This window comes from Colletotrichum truncatum (assembly GCF_014235925.2).
Source record: "Colletotrichum truncatum strain CMES1059 chromosome Unknown Contig_0002, whole genome shotgun sequence".
Lineage (NCBI taxonomy): Eukaryota > Fungi > Ascomycota > Sordariomycetes > Glomerellales > Glomerellaceae > Colletotrichum > Colletotrichum truncatum.
The window spans coordinates 5870883-5891775 of record NW_027222399.1 but is presented as its reverse complement, the minus strand read 5'-3'; the positions used below and the strand labels follow the sequence as shown (position 1 = coordinate 5891775).

The 20893-nt window shown below is 51.8% G+C and overlaps 7 protein-coding genes across 7 annotated transcripts; 5 read left to right on the top strand and 2 right to left on the bottom strand.

Moving 5' to 3' along the window:
• Positions 1-295: 295 nt before the first annotated feature.
• CTRU02_204561 (arrestin) lies at positions 296-2354 on the top strand (the record flags this gene model as incomplete). Its single annotated transcript, XM_036721035.2, has 4 exons — positions 296-360; positions 452-595; positions 664-1426; positions 1482-2354. 4 exons carry the CDS (start codon positions 296-298, stop codon positions 2352-2354), a joined length of 1845 nt encoding a protein of 614 aa, XP_036587019.2.
• Positions 2355-4764: 2410 nt separating this feature from the next.
• Positions 4765-6350, top strand: CTRU02_204560 (ph domain protein; the record flags this gene model as incomplete). Its single annotated transcript, XM_036721034.1, has 2 exons — positions 4765-4857; positions 4974-6350. 2 exons carry the CDS (start codon positions 4765-4767, stop codon positions 6348-6350), a joined length of 1470 nt encoding a protein of 489 aa, XP_036587018.1.
• A 1378-nt stretch (positions 6351-7728) lies between these two features.
• Positions 7729-8627, top strand: CTRU02_204559 (uncharacterized protein; the record flags this gene model as incomplete). The annotated part of the gene is made up of 2 exons (XM_036721033.1): positions 7729-7844; positions 8015-8627. 2 exons carry the CDS (start codon positions 7729-7731, stop codon positions 8625-8627), a joined length of 729 nt encoding a protein of 242 aa, XP_036587017.1.
• A 454-nt stretch (positions 8628-9081) lies between these two features.
• Positions 9082-11878, bottom strand: CTRU02_204558 (Copper transport protein 86; the record flags this gene model as incomplete). The annotated part of the gene is made up of 2 exons (XM_036721032.1): positions 9082-11611; positions 11667-11878. The coding sequence occupies 2 exons, from the start codon at positions 11876-11878 to the stop codon at positions 9082-9084; spliced, it is 2742 nt and encodes a 913-aa protein (XP_036587016.1).
• Positions 11879-12763: 885 nt separating this feature from the next.
• On the top strand, positions 12764-14226 carry CTRU02_204557 (tyrosyl-trna synthetase; the record flags this gene model as incomplete). Its single annotated transcript, XM_036721031.1, has 6 exons — positions 12764-12887; positions 12947-13296; positions 13347-13428; positions 13479-13610; positions 13670-13908; positions 13960-14226. The coding sequence occupies 6 exons, from the start codon at positions 12764-12766 to the stop codon at positions 14224-14226; spliced, it is 1194 nt and encodes a 397-aa protein (XP_036587015.1).
• Positions 14227-14781: 555 nt separating this feature from the next.
• Positions 14782-15852, top strand: CTRU02_204556 (5 -methylthioadenosine phosphorylase; the record flags this gene model as incomplete). Its single annotated transcript, XM_036721030.1, has 3 exons — positions 14782-14809; positions 14889-15380; positions 15452-15852. 3 exons carry the CDS (start codon positions 14782-14784, stop codon positions 15850-15852), a joined length of 921 nt encoding a protein of 306 aa, XP_036587014.1.
• Positions 15853-16213: 361 nt separating this feature from the next.
• CTRU02_204555 (uncharacterized protein) lies at positions 16214-20852 on the bottom strand (the record flags this gene model as incomplete). The annotated part of the gene is made up of 2 exons (XM_036721029.1): positions 16214-20758; positions 20814-20852. 2 exons carry the CDS (start codon positions 20850-20852, stop codon positions 16214-16216), a joined length of 4584 nt encoding a protein of 1527 aa, XP_036587013.1.
• Positions 20853-20893: the final 41 nt, after the last annotated feature.

The window sequence follows — 20893 nt, the reverse complement described above, 5'->3', positions numbered from 1 at the left end:
CGACACCCACGCCCACGTCGTCCACCCCTCGGTGGTGGGCTGCCCGTTTGTGAGATGAAGGCACCGGCGCTTTTTTTTTTTTTCTCCCTCCCAGGTTGATGTTGCTAATCATGCTTGCGCTTGCGCTTTGCCTGGTCTAAGCCCACCTTTGATCTGATGAATGTATCTTCGTACCCAAATGGATGCTCCGTTAATAAATACAAGCCCGCCTCCAGACCTCCCCATCCCAAATGTTTAGGCCGCTTTCCTCTTGCCAGGCATATTGCTTGGTTCATGTTGTCTCCAACCGCTGAAGATGCCGTCATTCAATCCATTCTCGACCGTCACGGGCAAGCATGCCGCTTCCCTCTTTGAGATCAGGTATGCTCTACTACTTTCGTCCAACGCAATTTCTCCCCTCTCGTAAAGTCGCATTCTCAGTGCTTGCCTACTAACTTTATCTATTTTGCAGACTCGACAATGACTTTATCGTATTTCGTGGAGGAGAGGACGAGTCTGCTGGTCAGATTCTCAAGGGTGTTGTGGTGCTGTGTCTGCCCACTCCCCTCAAGATCGAAGATGTTCACCTCCGACTGACCGGCACTCTCCGATTATCGTATGAGCCACTCCCTAGCCCCGGTTCGACTTTGCAGATCGGCCAGCTGACCTGACCCCCTTCTGCAGGTGGGATTACTCCAAGAGCGCCGCTTCTGGCGTATCGAGCCAGAAGGTCGATAAGACCACTACCCTGCTCCAGCATCGATGGGCTCCGTTCGTCGGCGGCACTGGTGGCAAGAACACCATTTTGCCGGCCGGCAACTATGAGTGGCCGTTCGAGTTTACCCTGCCCGGCAACACCGCCGAGAGTGTCGAAGGAATCCCCGAAGCGAGCATCACCTACAAGCTCAAGGCTACTGTCGCCCGCGGCAAGCTTGCCTATGATCTGCATGCCTACAAGGCCCTGCGCATCATCCGCACCCTCGAACCCGCCGCCCTCGAGTTCCTCCATGCCATGAGCGTCGAAAACATCTGGCCTAATAAGGTTGACTATTCCATCATCATCCCGCAGAAGGCTGTCGTCTTCGGGGCCTCCGTCCCCCTTCAGATGCGCTTCACACCGCTGTTGAAGGGTCTGGAGCTGGGTGAGATCACGGTCAAGATGCTGGAGATCCGCGAATGCACACTGCAGGGACCTACTGGCAACATTTTCAAGGAGCATAGGACAGAGAGAGAAGTTTCCAACTGGAAGTTCGAGGTCGACAGAGACGAGCATTGGCACGACACTATCGAGGACACTGGCCAGGAGGGTTGGTTGGTGGAGAAGAAGCTCAACCTACCGAAGAGACTGCGACAGTGTGTTCAGGACCTAAACCACAACGGAATCAAGGTGCGACACAAGTTGAAGCTTGTTGTTGCCCTGAAGAACCCAGATGGACATATTTCAGAGGTAATTCGCTCCCTAGTATTTCCTACAATCTTCTTCAATTACTAACAATCTTTAGCTGCGAGCCACCCTCCCCGTCTCCATCTTCATCTCCCCAAACATGCCTCTCGACGAACATGGAGTTCTTGTCGACCAGGCTCCCGGCTCCTCAACAGCTTCTCAAGCTGAAGTTACTCGAATCGCGCCCCCGGGCTATGGCGAACACGTTCTCGACCAGTTGTACGAAGACGTCGATATGAGCGGCTTCCAGACTCCCGGATTCCAAACACCCGGCATCCAGTCAGGCTTCAGCAGTCCCTTTTATGCTCAGTCTCGTGCTGGCTCCTCGGAAAATCTGGCCTCTCTTGCAATGATGAACGGGCATGGTGTTGCACCCGCCGCACTGTCATCTCGCCTCCAGAACGTCTCTTTGGACCCGTCTCAACGCAACACGTCTTTCAACTCACTTAACGCCATTACTGAGGATGTAGCTGCTCCCACATCAGCACCTACTGGCCACAGCTCGCAGACACACTCTGCTGCACTGACTCGCCACAACAGCGCCGAGGACCACCCCAATTCTCACTCGTCAGGCCGCAACTCGCCCGAGCACCTCGATTTCCCTGATATGGCTACCTTGAGCAAGGTGCCTAGTTACACCACAGCCCTTAAGACTCCTGCTCGGGTTAGGGGTCAAGCTGGCGAGGCACTTCCAGATTACTTCTCCGCCATGAGTGCTCCCAACACGCCTCCTGCTACCGATGCCCCCCTTGCGGACCCTCTGAGCATGATTCCAGAGCACCAGGGTGGTGCCGGTAGCGAACCAACTACCCCAGGAGGCTCGCACCGTTCATGGCATCGCCCTGCGAGCATGACCACCCTGCTTCACGCGGCTCAGGGTGGTGAAGACCGCAGATTGCATCTCTTCCAAGGACGAGAAAGGGTCTACTGAGATTTCCAGTAGGAGATTTTCACTCATTTGATTTAAACCTATATTATAGAGGGCGGCACTCGGGTATTTTAGCATGGCATTGGCGTTGGGGGAAGCGGGAACCCAGACTGGGCGGTACCCTTTTTGAAGTTTACAGTATTAGATTTGCGCCTTGAGGCAACAGGACTCCTTGGCTGCTAGGACACATGTACACGGATTGATTTGATGTTAATGGGAAAATGGGGCGATATTGGGAAGGCATTCAAAGGTTACACGATATACCCACCGTCTAGAGCGCGGCATGTCGAACGCGAGATACCAAATGAACAAAAATTGATACTACTTAATGTGCCTATTACTATCTGACGTCCTCTCCCATGTTACAGTGTGTCATAGCCTTGTCTCTAGTACAGTGGCGGGATGCGAGCACGACGTTGCAAAATTCAGTCACATGCGAAGCCCATATGGCCTACAAACAGCTAGCAGAAATTGCATCATCCTGAAATAAAATTACTCATTCACGGACGGGTTGTCGCAATGCCGAGGACGAGCTCCTCGGCACTAAATCGTTCGGAAATCTCGCCCCGCTAGAGTGCTGAGGATACGGCACGGCATGTCTCCACTTCCGCCGACCCCCGGTGACAGCTTCTCCATCGCCGGCCGATGTCGGACACCCACGCCGCTGCTGCATTGCAACATGTAAGATCTAGGCTATTTGGTTACAGGGGCTTGTGGCTAACCTTTACTCCATGGGGTGAACTGGTTAGTCGATGTTTAGATGATTTGTGTCGTAGAAGACGGCGATCCGTCGCGTTGTAGCCATGGGCTAGAATGGAGCAGGCACTTCCAAGATGCGCCTGGTAGCGAAACGATACAGGTCTGACTAATTATTGCTATATAATTACGTGGTTTTATAAGGTATTCCGTGTCGTGAACGCAATCAATATGTGCACTATATCTATATTCTGCTTCTAGGTCCATTTTGCAACGGTGTTCCAGCAACCAGTGACATTGTCTAGTAGCTCTGGAGGAGCACGTTGGTCATCACATATGGGCACAGATGTGTATCCCTACCTACGTTCGACAGGTCCCTAGTTTCTCGGAGTAAGGAGTTGCTATCAATATCATCTGACTTGGCTAAGATGAATATCCTTTTGTTGTACGCATCTGGTTATCGTCATTGCCGAATATGTAAGCTGCACCGTCAGAAGTCGCATATCTTTCGTTATTGACACAAAAATATCCTTAGGTTGTTCCGAATCTTCCATCAACGTGCAGTGAGCGCTGTTTACACACATATCATGCAGATACGATGTTGTTTTATGCAATACAAAGACAGGGGGAAAAACAGCAAGATCTGAGACAAAAGAGAGCAGGAGTTGGTTCCACAATTGATTGGACGCCACGATCAAGCCCTTTCAACCGCGCCCCTGCCAACAGTGTAAAGGCTTCAGAAATTTTCCTAACCTGGTGGCTTCACTGCGCATTGCCCCTTCATCACGAGCAGCATTCGGGTAAGCTAGGCCAAGACCATGAATGAGGCCAATCGGCTCAAGGGGCCCGGTCCAGATTTCCATCCGAATTCTGAATGGTCAGTCCTTAGGCTGTAACCCTGTCATCAAGTATTGAATGGCCGTCATCGCGGAACAGTGCCTCTGGACGATCGAAAAGCTTGTTATTTGACGAAAGGGTATCCTAGCATGTGCGACATTACCATGATTTCAGTTTAACATATTTGTTAGCTTTCACACATGATGTGCCACAACGTCACTACCATTACTGTTGGCAGGACGGACAGGGACCATCTAATCTCAACTAGCGCCGTTGTGCGATGGAAAGTAGGGGACTGTTCACTAGATGTTGACGTCATAACCCTATGGAATCACTGCTTGGCTCTCATTTAGCGTGTCGCAACAGAAACACCTGACGGGTGCCAGCGCAAGAGACAGTGCCGAACAAAAGGCGATAATCCAACTAAGACGTGGTAGACATTGCCTGTCTTAGTTGGTTTTCACCACAAGCAGCACAGCAAAACGGGAAGTCTGGATTTGCCCTTCAAAAGCGAGGATCGTCACAGGGGGCCGGTGACTCCACTTTTGGGGACCAGTGCAAGCGAGAATATCTGGGCGCTAAGACCAAAGGGTTAGCAGCGGTAGTGGAGAACGTCATACGCTTCTGTGGTGCAGGGAGCTTGGGCAGTTTAATTACCAGTTGTCACTGGCGGGGAAGGGGGAAGGGATAGGACAGCTACTGCAGTTCTGTCGCTGGCGATATAACAACCGCTGCCCTACTTCTTGCAGTCTCGCGCTCCCCTATCCCAACCGACTACCTAAAAGCAGCTTGAGCGAACTTATTTACATCCACGATACTCCTCTCAATCGGATCCGGCAACTAGAGTACCATTCAAACCGTAACTGCACATCGTGAAAAGATGGCGGACACCAAGACACTGCCCACAAGGTCAGGGACGATCATGACCAACTCGACTGCCGACGAAGCGGTGCCCGAGGTCGACCCTACCAGCGTGAGTATAGTCTCTTCATTGTTTTAGTTTGACTCATATGTCCATTTCATATTCCCTTTACTTCGTTCTCGCAAGGCCATCCCCTCGCTTGATATCAGCTAACAGTTTGCGCCCAGACCGCTGGTCTCCTTGCGGAGCGTCTTCAGGCCTGGAAACATGCCGTTGGATACTTGGAGGACTACATGGAGGCGGTCGAAAAGATTCACCGGGCTCAGTCGAAAGAATATGAGAAGGCCCTCAAGGTCATCTCCCACCCCTTGAAGGAGGGCCATCATTTTGACCAAAGCCTTGGCGGAGTTGCGGGCTACTTCGAGAACATGCGCTCCAACACTCAGGCTATTATCAACACCAATATCGAGACGGAAAAGAGCATCAAGGGGTCGGTTCTTCCTGTGCTGGAGCGTTTACATAAAGAAATCAAGCACAAGAGCAAGGAGCTGGCCCACGGGGCCCAGAAGGGTGCTAAGGAAGTCGACAAGGCTCGCAACACCACGCAAAAGCACATTGAGCTCCTGGGCCAACAGACCGCTGCATTTGAATCGGCTGGCGGTAAGATGCATGGCTCTGACGACCCTTATGTCGTTCACCGTGGTGTCCTGCATAGGCTTCACAAGCAGGTTCTCGAGGAAAACAACAACCGCAACGACTTGATTGCCGTCCAACACAACTTCGAAGCCTTTGAGGCCCACGTTATTGAGGTCATCCAGCAAGCTATGGAGGCATTCATTCAATTGACTGGAGGCCAGGCGGAGAAGGTTCGCGCCTTGTACTCTGACATGCTCGGCGCCATCCAACGGGTCCCTCCTGATATGGAGTGGAAGGGCTTTGTAGCCCGTAGCGGCGACCGTCTAGTCAATCCCAACGAGCCCCCTCGATCGGTTGAGTCTGTCACCTTCCCCAACATGGACCACGTGGCAGTCAAGCCTCTTATCGAAGGTACCCTGGAGCGCAAATCACGCAATAAGTTGTCCTGGGGCTACTCTACTGGCTACTACGTTGTAACCCCAGCCAAGTTCTTGCACGAGTTTAAAGATTCTGATAACGCTCGAGTTGACCCCAAGCCGGAGCTATCTATCTACTTACCCGACGCAATTATTGGGCAGCCTAGCGGAGACAAATTCAATGTCAAGGGCAAAGACAAGAGCGGATCTATGAGTGCCAAGCTTAGTGGCACTGCTGAGCTGGCTTTCAAGGCACACACTCCTGCGGACGCCCAGAAGTGGTTTGAGATCATCAAGAACGTTGCGGGAGCTACTGGGCCTGCTGAATCAGCTTCCCCCTCCTCGCCCGCCTCGCCTGTCGTTGCTTCCGACGAGAAGTTTGCTGCTGTCTCGCCAGTCACCACAACCTCAGGCAACCACCAAGCCCAAGAAGCTGGCGTCACTGGTTCTGATCCTACCGCAAGCCCGGAATTAATGAGTCCTGTAGATGGTCCTTCTGCGAGCGCCGCTATTCCTGCAACCAAGGCGCCGGTGGACGAAAAGAAGGCGTAAGGGGCTCTTCGGACACCATCTTTCTGCTCGTCTCCCACATGCACACAAAATCTGCCTCAAATTTGACTAAAACTTGTCAAATCCGCCCTGCTTTTTTAGTAAATGAGGCGGTGTTATGTTGACAGGGTGCCCCTCTTCGGTTGCCTTACTGCCTAGCCTTGTGAGTAGGCGAACGCGCCGCAGTGATGCGGTGGCGTTTTTTTTCGATTGGCCACACCAACTCCAAACAACACAGCCTTACACCTGCTTGCTTTCTTTGCTGCCATCGCGTTATGGAGGATACCAACTTGACTTTTTTCCCTGCGATAATATATAGGTCTCACAATGTAAACCATAATTTTACTTTGCGACATCTCTATCTTGACTTTTGGTGGAATTTCAAGATATCAGTTGAATTTCATTGCAACCCAACAGTTCGAAGATTCTTAGCGTTGTTCCCAGGTCGGCTGTGTTGAATGTCTGACACCAACCAGCTCTATTTGATCATTCGCGTCCTCGCTGAGACACGGTGCCGAAGCCTGCATATAATTCACGTGGATGCCTCCAACCCATGGGGGAAGCCTCAATTATAAGTGCGGAAAGTAGCAAGTTCAATGCTCAAATTCCCGTTATGGCTAGCAAAAACACAACATGTCACGACAGAGGTGAGGCATTGCTTTGTCAACTAAGAGCCAAAGCGGTGCGCACTGCGACTCGGCCAGAAGAATGGGTACCATATGTGCAACCAACATAGCTTGTTGCACTTTTAATAGAAAGGTTAGATGTTTGAGATGTTCTGTACACCTTGACTTACCTCGCAGACCTTCGGTGAGGGGTTGTCCTCAAGGTGGTGTGGAACACAATGTCCTCCACACTCCCCTCAGCCTCCTCCCCTCCATTGGGAACCAAGGCTGTTAACCGATGGAGAAAGGCAGATTTGAGTACCCTGCCATCGTTAATCTTTGCGCGCAATTGTGCCGATAGGCGGTTTTGAGGATGTGTTGTCTGCCTCTTAGTGGACTCGGTGAAAATCCTCGACCGCAAGTGCTGCTACAGCCAACGTAAACAACATGCAAGACCTCCAATGTTCTCGAGCCAGCGGGAAGCCTACTCCATAAGTGTTTTTTCTCTCTTCGTCAGCCCCAGAATTGCCTGGGCACCTCATCGTAGCCTGTTCAAAAAGCCGTGAAAGAGGATCAACAGCCTGATCCTGAAAATGGTTATATACATACGTTGAAAAAACTGTTTCCCAGTTCCCCTCTTGTAATCATTTTGATTATACAACCTCGGTTCACAAATGCAACGGTGACATCCATTTCAGCCTTCCATTCTTGTCGAACTCTTTTCTTTCAATGACCCGAGATTACCCAGTTAGAGTCCCTTGTCCACCAGCGCAACTATGACCAAAGCCTGGAAAGAGCACCGCGATGTCATCACGAATCTCTACATAAACGAGAACCGGACTTTGGACGATGTCAGGGACATAATGCAAAAGAATTATAACTTCAGAGCTTCGTTAGTCAACTATTCTACCTTTGTATTATTTGGTTCAACCCGACTTTACCTTAATTTACTATGCCCAGCTGTCTTCAGCATACATACCCCTCTCACCTTGTGCAACAGACCGCTTTACCTTTCACTTGTCCTACAATTGGGGGCAACCTTACTAACACTTTTACTGATAGAACTAGATCCTACCGCCAGCAATTTGACAAGTGGAGCCTCAGCAAGTATAACTGCAAGAAACGCAACAATCGTCGCCAGCAACATGGCCCCTCAACTGGAGGAAGCCCAAGCCAGATGGGAATGTCTGCGCCATCTGAATACGGCTCTCTCAGTCCGCAGAGTTTCCAGAGCCAGAGCCCAGACCTCGATCATACCCATGATGCCCTTGAAGCCGAGACGATGGACTTGAGCCACTCCGGGCCTGTCGGGTTTGCGAGGCACTATACATATCTAAACCAGGCGCAGCCATCGGCCCAGGCGTCCATGGACCGTCACCACTGGGAGCAACAAGAGCGATGGCGAGCAATGTCCTCCTCAAGCGCAGCAGGGCTACCCAGTCCACCCGACGACAATGGTGTCTTCTTCCAAATGGAGACCCAGTCGAACAATATGGAGTTGATCTCCCCCCAGCCTGTCCATCCTCAACAGTCCTACTCAGTTCTTCATCAGAACGTGAAGTATACGCAGCCGCCAGGGGGGATGGTCATGACCTCGGGACACCGGTATGCACCATACAATAACGCGGTCCATTGCGCGTTTCGTACCTCGGATTCTGGCGCCTACCGCCGCTAGTCGGGGTAAGGAGGATGACACGGAGGCTTTTTTTTTTTTCTTCGTTAATTTTATTTTTCATCTTTTCTTTCTTTTCTTCGGGAGGTGTTTATGGCTGACGGGTTTCTCCTTTTTGGTTCGTTTCCCCCCTTATTCTCGGCGTTATCCCACGTTCGTTTTACATTTATTTATAAAATTGTAGAAAGGATGGGAGGGATGCTTCTGGTGATGGAACACAGGACACACACACGATGGCACCTCGCTCCTTTTTTTTTTTTTTTTTTTTTTGAAATAGATCTTTGTTTTCGTCCCCCACCCCTTTCTATCCTTCTTTTTGTATGGTCATCCTTGATGCTCGCTCTTTACACTACCAAAAAAGAAAATTGAGACTGTGAGGTTTGGACTTTTCCCCTTTCCTTTCCCAATGTTATGCTACTTGCGCCCGGTTCTCCCTTTTGTAAATCCGTGAACATGTCTACATGAAGTCGTCCTCCGTGAAAGGCTCGTTGGTACCCTGCCGTTTGTTTGAGAGGTTCATCTTGGCCGCGCTTTCCGCCAGACCGTACGGGTCGTGCACGTGTTTCTTCCCATCACCGTCTTCTTGAGATGTGCCGTCGCCTGCCGGTGCCGAATTGGAGCGGACCTGGACCTTGACCTCGCCTTGGATGCCGTCGACACGGATGGTGGAGGTGGTCGTGCCTCCCGGAGGAGGTCGCAGGTTCGGCGGGGGCGCGAGGTTGACGAGCTCGCGGAAGAAATTGTTTGCGGCCTCGCAGCCGTCCAGAAGCCACTTGAGACAGATCGTAACGCGTTCCTTGGCGAAGGGGTTGTGGTCGTCGTAAGCGCAGCAGTTGAGCAGGGGCACGATACCGTTGTGGTTAACCATCTGGTTTTGTACCTCTGGGTTGCCTGGAGATGACTGTCCCGGCGGGGGTTGGAGGAGGGTGGCAAGGATCGTAAAGATCTGACCCTTGATGCCGGACCAAGGGTACTTATGTGCCGGGTCAGAGAGGGACGGCGGGGGTGGAGAGGGCGGGAGGCTGTCGTTCGTTGAGTAAGGACGCTCAACGATCGGTGTGGTGTTGGCGCTGGAGCTTTGTTGTTGGTCGGCGGCAGCGGGGCGGTTGCGACTCGGGACAGCATCGACGAGAGGCTTCTTAGGAACGCCGGCCTCGAGGCCGTTGAGGAGAGTGATGAGGTCGTACACAGCCTCCCACTCGATGAGTTTCTTGCGCGACTCGGCGATCTCAGAAGCGGTGGTAAGGAAGTCAAGGTACTGTGCGAGACCATCTTTAGCGCGTTCCATGTCCCAGGTATCGACAGGAAACTCGGCTGGGTCGACATTGTCCTCGCGGATCTGTGCCTGGAGGTGCATGAGAGCAACACATTCGGGGACAATGCGGCTGCGGAAGAAGCTGAAGAAAAACATGACGAGCTTCACATCGCGATCCTGGTCCTTCTTGTCCTGCGGTGGGTTGCTGATGCGACTGCGGAAAATATGGTTGACGAGGCGAAGGAGAACGGTCTGGGCCGGGGAGATGATATCCTTTGGGATGCGTAGGGAGTTCCAAGCATATGGAACTAGGGCGGAGTGATGCAAAGCCTCGATGAGCTGGGAAGTGATCTGGAAGATGAGGGACTGCTCATCCTTCTCCCAGACTGCAATGAAGACAAGCATCTCACGGAGTAAGGACTTGCCACAGTCGAGGGCAAGAAACATACGGCAACGCGTCTTCTGCAGGTTCTCGCCCGCGCGGGTCAGGCCCGTGCCGGCGGAGTCAAGAATGCAAGACTTGACAATCATGTGAAGAGCCTCGATTTGCTTGGGGTCGAGAATGTTAGGAATCTCAGTGAGGAGGCCTGTCAGCGGTCCTTCACCATACGACTCGTCATCGTCAATATCCTCGTCATCCATCATGTCGTCCAGGTTTTCGATTTGATGGTAATCCTCGACGTATTCCTCGGGTGAGCCCTCGGGAAGGTCCTGTTCTGACTCTTCAATCTCAACGACCTCTGCCTCTTCTGTTGTGTGCATGACAGGAACCGGAGTGTAGCGGTTGAGGAGGTTGTTCTTGCAGTGCTCCGTCCTCTGCTTGGCGAATTCGACGGACGGCATGGCCACCGCCCAGCCGTCATAATTAGCGTCTCTAGCCCGCAGCCACCAGGTATCGATTTCTCTTGAGACACGGCAGTAAGCCCGGTCTTGCTCGAACTTGTCCTGAATTTCGGGGTCCCACGTTGGCACAACACGCTCCCCTTCCTTGTAGTTGTCTGCGCGAACCTTGACCTGTCCCTCGGGGAACCAATTCCATGCTAGAGGGGCGATAGGTGCGAGGACGCCGGGTGGTTTATGGGACTTGTTCTGAGAGTAATCTGTGAGAAGCTTTCGAGCCGTGTCGCACATCCTCGAGTTGCGCTCTAGCCAGTGTTGGATTTCCGTCTTAGCGACATCTACGCGGAATCCAGAACCGTCACCCATGCCTTCTTGAGGATCATCAAGCTGCGCGTCCTCGTCGAAGAGAACGTCGTACCAGAACGACATCTTGTTTCGGTCGTTCTTGGCAGTCCAGTTGTGGGCTTGCTGTAGGGAAGTGACCAAGAGCTTCTTGTACATGTCTGTTATCTCATTCAACTTCGCTCGGGATGTTTCATCCAGAATCTCGCCGTCATATCCTTTGCTCGTTACGTTCACACACAAAATGATAGTTTGATAAACCATCTGATCGAAGTGAACGGCGGCGCAAATATCCTGAGGGACCTCCGGCTCTGAAGTCACCAGTAGGTTCCTGGCAATGTGCATAAGTTTGTTAAGAATAGAGAGATCATCCTTGAGACTGTGATGGTTTTTCACGATGAGAGCCGTGCTTTCCTGAGGTGTGACACCCTTCTCAGGGTCGTTCAGGCTTGACAGTGGGCCTACTGAGCGCGTGGTGAGACTGGGAATGGCGGCGCCGAAAATCTTCGTCAACCATATCCAGATTTCCACGTTTCGTGACAATGTTTCTCTGGTTCTTGTCAGATATGTGTGATGGCTCTTAAGCACGCGACGCAACTACTTACCTGACATGTTTGAATGTGTGTGTCTTTTCGAGCGTTTTGGCGATCATGGATGATACCCTCGCTGCCGTCTGAGGGCCCATGGGCGGTATGGTGTAGTGGCCCTCCAAGCAGATGAGGGCTGCTGAGAAGCAGCGCTCTTCAATCGTCTCGTAGCCGGGCGTCCCATTCTCAAGGTCGAGATCCGGCAACGACGATGCTGTGTCCTCCGCCATAGCGTTGTAGCGGAGGTTGATTTGGGCTCGGGAGATGCTTGATGGTAAGCTACTGATTTAGAGAGCGAAAATGAGTTTGACGCGGAGAGTACAATCAGACAGTGCACTTGAGGGTACCCGGTAGCCCAGAGATTAGTAATTAAGCTTGGAAAGTGAAGTCTTCTGGTCAACGAGACTTGGAAACTTTTGCAGCAAATAATAATTCATTTGAAATGGACATAGATCCGTCGGGGTGGCGGCGCCGGGAGGACGGGGATCAGGTCGCCAGCGAGGAAAATTTCCGCCCGCCGCCTGGATTTCGCGCTGGAAGTATCTATGCACGGCAAATTGGTAAGCAGGTACACATGGGCTGGCCGTCACTTTGAGGGTTTTTGAGCAGCCGTGAGCGTTGCTACTCTCAGCGCTAAATACAGAATCTAGTTAAACATCAACTCAAGAAAGATATTTTGATAACAATAAGCTGTCAATTTATATATGCGGTTTGCATTAACCAACCCCAATGTCTGATTGTATAAATCCTGTGCGAAAAAGCGAGCCTGTAAGTCGGGATGCGACTGCTCTTCTAGGTTGAGAGCCCTGTGAAATTTGGAGTAAACCCCTCCTGATGGATCCCCTGAAATCGACCAATCGTCAGGGGTCATTGCCCCGTAGACCCCTCTATCGGCCTTGTCCAGTGTGGCCTCCGACGTCCTCCCCTCGGCGGGGTAGTCTCATTGCAGTGTCCTGCCTTTGACACGAATTTTGGACAAGTCACGACTTGACTCACCGACAGCAATATTTCTCTGCGACCGTCATACCTCAGTCACTTTCGCAACCTCCGCCCCATTCGATCGCAAACCCATACCCTCTCGATTTATATTTCTCGAATCTCAAATCTACTTCAACATGGCGGAAGGTGCGAAGGCCCAGGAGAGGTTCGCCCTCATCCAGGAGAACCTGGCTGAGGTCATGAACCCCGAGATCCTTGAGAAGATTCTGGCCGAGGGACGCAACCCGAAGATTTACTGGGGTAAAATATATCGCAATAAAACTGTAATCTTGCAGATTGGCTGATTGGGTGCGCCACAGGTACCGCGACAACGGGCAGACCGCACTGTGGTTACTTCGTCCCTGCCATCAAGTTGGCGCAATTCCTCGCCGCTGGCTGCGAGATGACGGTTCTCCTCGCAGACATTCACGGTTTCCTCGACAACCTCAAGGCCCCGATTGAGCTCGTCGAGCAGCGCGCCAAGTTCTACAAGTTTGCCATCACAAACATTCTTCAGGCTGTTGGTGTGTCCACCGAGAAGCTCAAGTTCGTCTTGGGTAGCTCCTACCAGAAGAGCCCCGAGTACATCATGGATGTTTACAAGATGAGCTCGCTCATCAGCGAAAGAGACGCAAAGAAGGCCGGTGCGGAGGTTGTGAAGCAGTCTGACGTGAGAAGATCAGTTCGAGTTGTGCCAGGGTTAGGCTGACGGTCTTGTAGAACGCACCAATGAGCGGTCTTCTCTACCCCGTTCTCCAGGTTTGTGACGAGGAACACCTTGGTGTTGATGCGCAGTTCGGAGGTATTTGTCCCTATTGCCAGCTTTTGGAGGCTCGGACTGACACCACACAGGTATGGATCAGAGGAAATTGTTCGCGGCAGCGACCGAGTGGCTGCCCAAGGTCGGATACAAAGTGCGCGCGCATCTGCTCAACCCTATGGTGCCAGGTCTGAACGGTGGCAAGATGAGTTCAAGTGACCCTGGTAAGACGGCAATGCGACTCAACGGTTTTCTTTCCAGAAACTGACGTATGATTACATAGACAGCAAGATTGACCTTCTCGATGCCCCCGAAGTTGTTCAGAAGAAGCTCCGCAAGGCCGAGTGCGTCCCTAAGGTTGCTGAGGGCAATGGTGTTCTGGCTTTCGTCGAGTACGTACTGCTGCCTGCGGCCGCTCTGAAGGGCAAGAAGGAGTTCCGTGTTGAGCGCGAGCGCGACGGTCTTGAGCCCTTGGTTTACACCAATATTGCCGATATGCATGAGGACTTCAAGAACGATGTGGTAAGTGAACCGAGCTAAGTGAAAACTGAATATACGCTAACCCTGTATCAGTTGACGCCTCAGCTCCTGAAGCCGGCTGTCACAAAGGCTCTCAACGAGCTCCTGGCCCCCATCCAGGCGGCTTTCCAGGCCTCACAGGAGTGGCAAGAGATTACCACCAAGGCCTACCCGCCAGTGGAGGACGAGAAGAAGAAGAAGAAGAAGCAGCCCAAGGACAAGGGCTCCCGCTACCCCGGCGGAGCCAAGAACGATGCAGCTAAGGATGGCGCAGCCAAAGAGACGGAATTGCCTGTGCGCACGGCCGAGGAGAACAAATAAGCGATAATATCTTGGTTTGCATTGCATAGAAGTGATTTTCGTTTTGTCTGTATGTACTAGGGTTGGAGTTCGGATGAAGACCAGCAAAAGTCTAGAGAGCTAGATACCTCAGATGAAAAGAGCATATGAACGATCCCTCCATCCCAACTTTAGGGTCGAAATATACTTCAGTGACAACTTCCAATGCTTGGAAAGAGAAAGCGCTTGAAATATCCCATTATTTAGTGATGTTCGCCCACACGTGGTGAGAAGATTGGCGGTACGTGGTCGAAGTTCATAGGAGTATTGCTCTAATAGCATGGCGGGATGCGCGGGAGGTCGCAATGGCGGGGCCTAAAGAGACGCAATCAAGGATGAAGGATGGCGGGGTAATTTCGGCGGGGTCCCCCGAAAAAAAAAGGTCAGAATGGACATCCCTCCAAGGTATCGCAATCCCACCTGAGATTTTGAGTCTGTAACCAAGCTCGAAGCTGCCCTCTTTTCCACTTTACGACCTTCATTATTGACCTTGAGATACCCCTTTCCCTTTAGTGACACCAACCTCAAAGATAAACAATGGCCGATCTTCCTACCACCTTCGACCGTAAGCCATCCTCTTCGTCCCACCTCCATGGATGCGCGTGAAAATGCTTTAGATCGATGCTAACAAGCCTTCCTTCCAGGTCCTGTCCACATTGCCGTCATCGGCGGCACCGGTCTGGGAAAGCTGGAGGGCTACACGCCTGTCGCGGCTCTCAACCCGACCACGCCCTGGGGCCAGCCCTCCTCGCCCATCCAGATCCTCGAGCACAATGGCGTGCCCATCGCCTTCCTTGCCCGCCACGGTCTGCACCACCAGTTCGCACCTCACGAAGTGCCCGCGCGCGCCAACATCGCCGCTTTGCGCTCCATCGGCGTCCGTTGCGTCATCGCCTTCTCTGCTGTCGGTAGCTTGCGCGAGGAGATTAAGCCCATGGACTTCGTTGTCCCTGACCAGGTCATCGACCGTACCAAGGGCATTCGCCCATTCACCTTCTTCGAGGGCGGTGTTGTCGGCCACGTCGGCTTCGCGGACCCCTTCGACTCGGGCCTCGCGCAGGTTGTCAAGAAGTGCGCCGCGCATATGCAAGGCGAAGGTGTTGTTCTGCACGACAAGGGAACCATCATCTGCATGGGTTAGTTCCACTCAATGTTTCTATGACCGTATACGAAAAGAGAAAGCACCATGCTAACAGGCGATGTCCAGAGGGCCCCCAATTCTCCACTCGTGCCGAGTCGCATATGTACCGATCCTGGGGCGGCAGCGTTATTAACATGTCAGCCCTTCCCGAGGCCAAACTTGCCCGCGAGGCTGAGATGGCCTACCAGATGATTTGCATGGCCACTGATTACGACTGCTGGCACTCCTTTGAGGATGTCGACGTTGCCATGGTCATGAAGTACATGGCCGCTAACGGCGAGAACGCTAAGCGCCTCGTCGGTGGCGTGCTTGATGAGCTTTCCAAGCAAGAGCACAGCGAGATGGTTCTCGCCAAGCACTGGGAGGGCGCCTCCTCTGGCGCCGTTAAGTTCATGACCAAGCCTGAGGGCCGCAACCCCGAGGCCATGAAGAACGTCGAGTACCTCTTCCCTGGTTTCTGGAATTAAGCGGATGCCTAATGCTGCAATTTTTATAAATTTGATGAGGGAAATGTTTAGAAAGGGTCGGGTTTGGTGTTATGTTAATATGGGGGGAAAACCAGCGTGAACTTAACTAAATGGATGCTTCATGAGGGATAGACATTTGCCTAGTCATCAACCGTGCAGGGCCATATGGTAGATTTGAAATAGAGGAGCATCTGCAAAGCGACTATCATGTAGGGGGAAAAATGCGGCCTGGGATATTGATCATTGAATTTCTGATGACCTCTGAATCCCATCAGTGCTAGCGAAAGTAAACAGGTCCAACGCCGTCTAACGCCAAGTTTTGGACCAAAAGCAAGTCTACCTTTGAAACCCCCCTTCCCAATCACATCAAAAGGTATAATGCCCGGACGCCCTTCTCCGCCGCCGCGATATGCCAAGGCCGTATATCAGTCCCCCTATCTACAACACCTCTTGCTCTGGCCAAGGTACCTAACCCCCTAAAATACGTGAGCATCTCTCTCATGAGAGGCTCATACAGCCGCGGGTTGCTGTCCACGTGCACAATATTGACTTCTAAGACTACCGGCGGATCTTCAAGTTTCGTTCCTCCACGCTTGACAAGATAACCACTGACAAGGGCAGGGTTGAGTTCGCCCAAAGTAGACGCGTTACTGAGACGATGAGAGAGCACTGCACCCCAAGTCTGATCGGTGACGTCAAGGAGGATGGCGTCCCCTTCCGCTGGGTCTGCACCCCCATCACCAGGGGTGCCTCCCGGTGTAGCTGCGTTTGCTGGGTTGCTTTCCTTCATAGGCGTTGCCGGAGTTCCACTTTGCTCAGGAGAGACAATTGATGCCTGTGGTGTTGACACCGGCGTGGTGTAGAATGCCGATGATGCCGATGCTGGTATTCTGATGGCTGGCGGAATCAATTGAAGCGAAGGACTCGTGTCAACTGATATCAACGTGAGGCTTACAGTTGCCACCGACTCAGTCTGAGCAAGACCGTGCCAAAACCCAATTTCCTGCTGATCCATAGGCCCGCATTTGGTGATGATAACCCGCCAGTGGACTTTCCACTTAGATATCAAATCATGGGTAGTCTCCCAGATCTCATGATAGACATCATTAAGCGGCGTTGACAGTGGCTTGCCTTTACGTCCAAGATTGTATGATACTGTCATTTGCTGGCAGCCTCTATTGTCGGTCCATGCCGCTGTAATCCATCTCTCGTCAATGCTCTGCGCATAAGCGATGTGAATACAGGTATTTTCATGCATAAGAGACGATGAAGATGTGTTAGCAAGCTTGAAGTCGATGCCTCGGGGCAGTGACTGCTCAAGCATGATGGCAGGTGATGGCATTGGTCCGCCAAACAACGTGCAGCGGTCATAGGTCTCCAATGCTAGTTTGATAGCTTCGCTTGGGGGCGGTTCAACGATGCCCGCTGCCGAAGTCAGGAAGTCAAGGGGCACCAGTTGTAGAACTAATTCATTGACTGGAGTTAGTCTCCGGTCGGTTAGCGACCTCTTATGCATTTCGAACAATTGTTGGAAAGCGGTGCATTCCTCCACGATGGATCCGGGATGGTCTGGCGGGTAAACGAAATAAACCACAAAATTCTTTTCTGTGACGGTTGCTGACAGGAGCGCCTGGTTGAGAGCTTCCATGCGATCAGCCAAACTTCCGCCAATATGAGGACTTATGGTCCCCGGTGAAGTTGCAATCTTGTCTGCCTCAAATGGCATTAGCCCATCACTCACTTTTGAGCTGGACGGTAGTCGTTCAAATGAGCCAAGTTTGAGGAGTTCGTAAACGTTCCGCATTCTATCCAAGAAAGCAGCTGCGACGTCTGGCATGCCGTCCCAGTTTGGAAACACGCAAACAACGTTTAGATCTTTTGGTCCTTGCGCTGGGCCAAGGCCTAAACTTTCCCAGAATTGGACGCTAGATGGAAGAACTGACAGTCTGGCCTCTGCACGACGTAATTCCATGTGCGGCGTCGGGATCTGGAAAAGATTGTTTGGCTTGGGTGGTTCTGCATTTGAATCTCTCGGCGGTACTGGCCTTGGATGTAGCCTATTAGGCTGACCGAGCAATGGAACGTCGGGAATTTCAACGACGCCTTTGAAGTTGCATGTGTTAAACTCTCCAAGGCATGCGGGAATGACTTCACGCAGGGAATTTATGGCAGCCCGGCCTAGCGACGCCAATTGACGCCGCGTTTCTGAGACTATCGCGGTGCTTAGAGTGTTGGCATTTGAATCGCGCACCATCAAGTTGCCGGTGACCGCCTGCTCGGTCACAATCTGGGCAATGGTGATCATATCCTCGTCTGTAAGTGAGAAATGAATTGGAAGTGATTCGGCGTCCTCGAAGTATTTGGTAATTGAAACTTCTGTTGCCTCGGCCTTCGCTAGCCTGGGAAGATCCAATGCCAATGTCGGATCAGAATCTTCCACAGATTCAATATCTCTCAAGGAAGTCACTTGAGAGACGACATCATCATCAAAATTTAGCCTTCTGATGCTGGACTTGAAAGGCGATGCTGGTTCATCTGTTGTCGAACTGGAATCATCCTGGTCTGAGACCAAGCTGACATCGTCAGCATCTGACGCCAAATCTTCTACCTTTCCAGGACTTGTATTGAGATTTGCATTTTCCAGTCCGCCTGTAATTGTGCGAATAACCGCACTGGTCTGCTCCGGATGTTTTAACAACTTCCTCTGTTTTCCATGTCTCCGTAGGTAATCCGTAGTAGGGGGGCCTTGGAGTACAGAATGCGTGGTCGGTTCATGGGATGACCCTCGAGACGTCGGGTTACAGTCAAACCGGCCACCTTGCTCGTATTTTTTATTGACAAGGGGTAATACAGGGTCAAAGTCCACGCTGTCAAATATACTTCCTTTTCGTGAAGGCGTTCTAGTTGGCATGGTGCCAATATCTGCCAGGGAGGCACGAACTCTTTTATAAACGGTGTCCGGATCGAAGGGGCTCGATTCTCTCTTAAGACCGGCCGTCTTCTCAATGCTGGATCTTTGCTTGCCTTCATCCATCAAGGTGCTTCTAGCATGCTTCAATTCAGGTTTTGTGAATATCGGAGGGCTTGGTTCTGGCTTGAGCTCCTCTACGGGAGGAGCGATCATTTTCTCAGGCTCAGGTACCGGAGCTGGAAGAACAGAAGACATCGATGGTGGCGCATCGGGCATGCCCAAATCCGGTAAGCCTGATAAGTCCAAGTCATCGCCAGGCTGCTCGTCAAAGAAGCTGAAATCAGCATCTGTAATATCGGCGTCGCCAAACATATCTGGGCCGATGTCTCCGAACAGGTTGTCGCTCTCACCTCCAAGGAAAGAGTCCGCTCTTTGCTTGGTCTCATTCGATGTCCAACCTTCGCCATATGCTTCACTTGCCTGGCCACCGTTTGTAATCGGAGCGTCAGGGGCGACCGGATCTGTCATGGCAGTATCTATGTCGGCGACTGCTACTGTTGCATTTGGAGCACCCGGGCTAGATGTAGTTCCGTCGATAGATGGTGTGATGCCCAGGGGATTCTGGACACCATCTGGGGGCGTTGGATACATGGCACCGACAGCAGCTGCGTTGCTTGCACGCCTCAATCCTAAAGGAGAATGCCCGTTGGGCTGCTGTGTTGAAACAGACGCTGACGCCTCTTTCGCTGCAGCAACTTCCCTTTCCTTTTTCCGTCTCAATACTTTCTCGTCTCTGTCAGTCCCAAGTTGAAACCAGGTCCTGGCCTCGCTCAGAAAATCTGAAGTTTCATCCTGAGCAAGCAGAATGGGGTCTCCAAGGCCATGATTTCGTGCCAGAACAACAGACTTTTTACGGAAGCAGAGAACGGCTGGCCAAGATATTGTGGCCATAGCAGAGAGCAGCGGTGTCATCTTTCCATCCATTTTCTGTTCACCATTTTTTCGGCGGATCATCTGAAGTGCAATCCAGGGACAAGACTGGAGTAAGGCGGGGGACAGCCCGCGGGATTGAAGAATTTTGATGCAGGTGTCTCTCCATTGTGAGGATCTAGCATCCACGTTCCTCCAAAGTTGAGTATCAGGTGTTTGTCCCAGGCTCAACTCTGGATACGGCAAACCTCCGCCCATGAAGCCTTGGTAATTCGCCAAAACTCCAAATGGAGCTGCCAGAATCTGAGAGCCCAGAACAATTTGACTTGGACTTAATGGCTCATTCACAGATAATAGACCTTCGCAGCATGACAACGACAAACTCATGACTAAGCCGCCCGTTGTCGTCAAATAGATCCTGAAGGTTCCAACAACTGCTGATTCCGTATCCAGAGCTTTCTCAGATTGACTGCCGCGAGTGACTTTGGAGGGTAGAAGAATTGTTCGGTAGTTTAAGGGGATCGCTGAGATGCGGTTACAAAAAGAAGCCGATATTGTCGATAAAAGTGCCGTAATAAAGTGCTCGTATGCATCTTTCAAAGCAACAGACCCTGTGCTTTTAATATCGGATCCTCCGGCAGAGGCGGGTTTCGAATCGGGATCGGATGAGCTCGGCGGTCCAGTGCTAGTCGTCGGCGGGTTACGAAGCGACAAATCGAGGGCCGAATTGGTCGAAGACGAGCTTGTTGGTGTATTTGCAGCTTGTTGGCCTGGTGCGCGACCTTTGAACAAGCTGATCGGTTCGAAGGAGCCATCCTCAACCATCAACAGAGTGGCACCAGCGACATCGACCGTGCTACCCAAAATGCCACTGGACTCGTCGGCCGAAGCCGCATCTTTGCCTGGAACGTGGAAATACCACAAGACGCGTCTAGTAGCATCGTAGTATACGATATGGCCGCGGTTCCTCAGTTCGGTCTCGATATCGGCAGCTGCCGATGGAAATGCTTGCACCTGTTCTTGAGAAGGCTCATAAACTCGGAAAACGATCGACGAGATGTTATTCTGAAGGGGTGAAATGTTAATCTCAAAGCTCAAGTCTGTAAACCGTCCAACATACATTTAATAAGGTATTAGTATCGTATTCGCTTGTATCCATGTCGGCGGTCGAGTCTCGCGACGGCGGGATCCGTTCCTTGT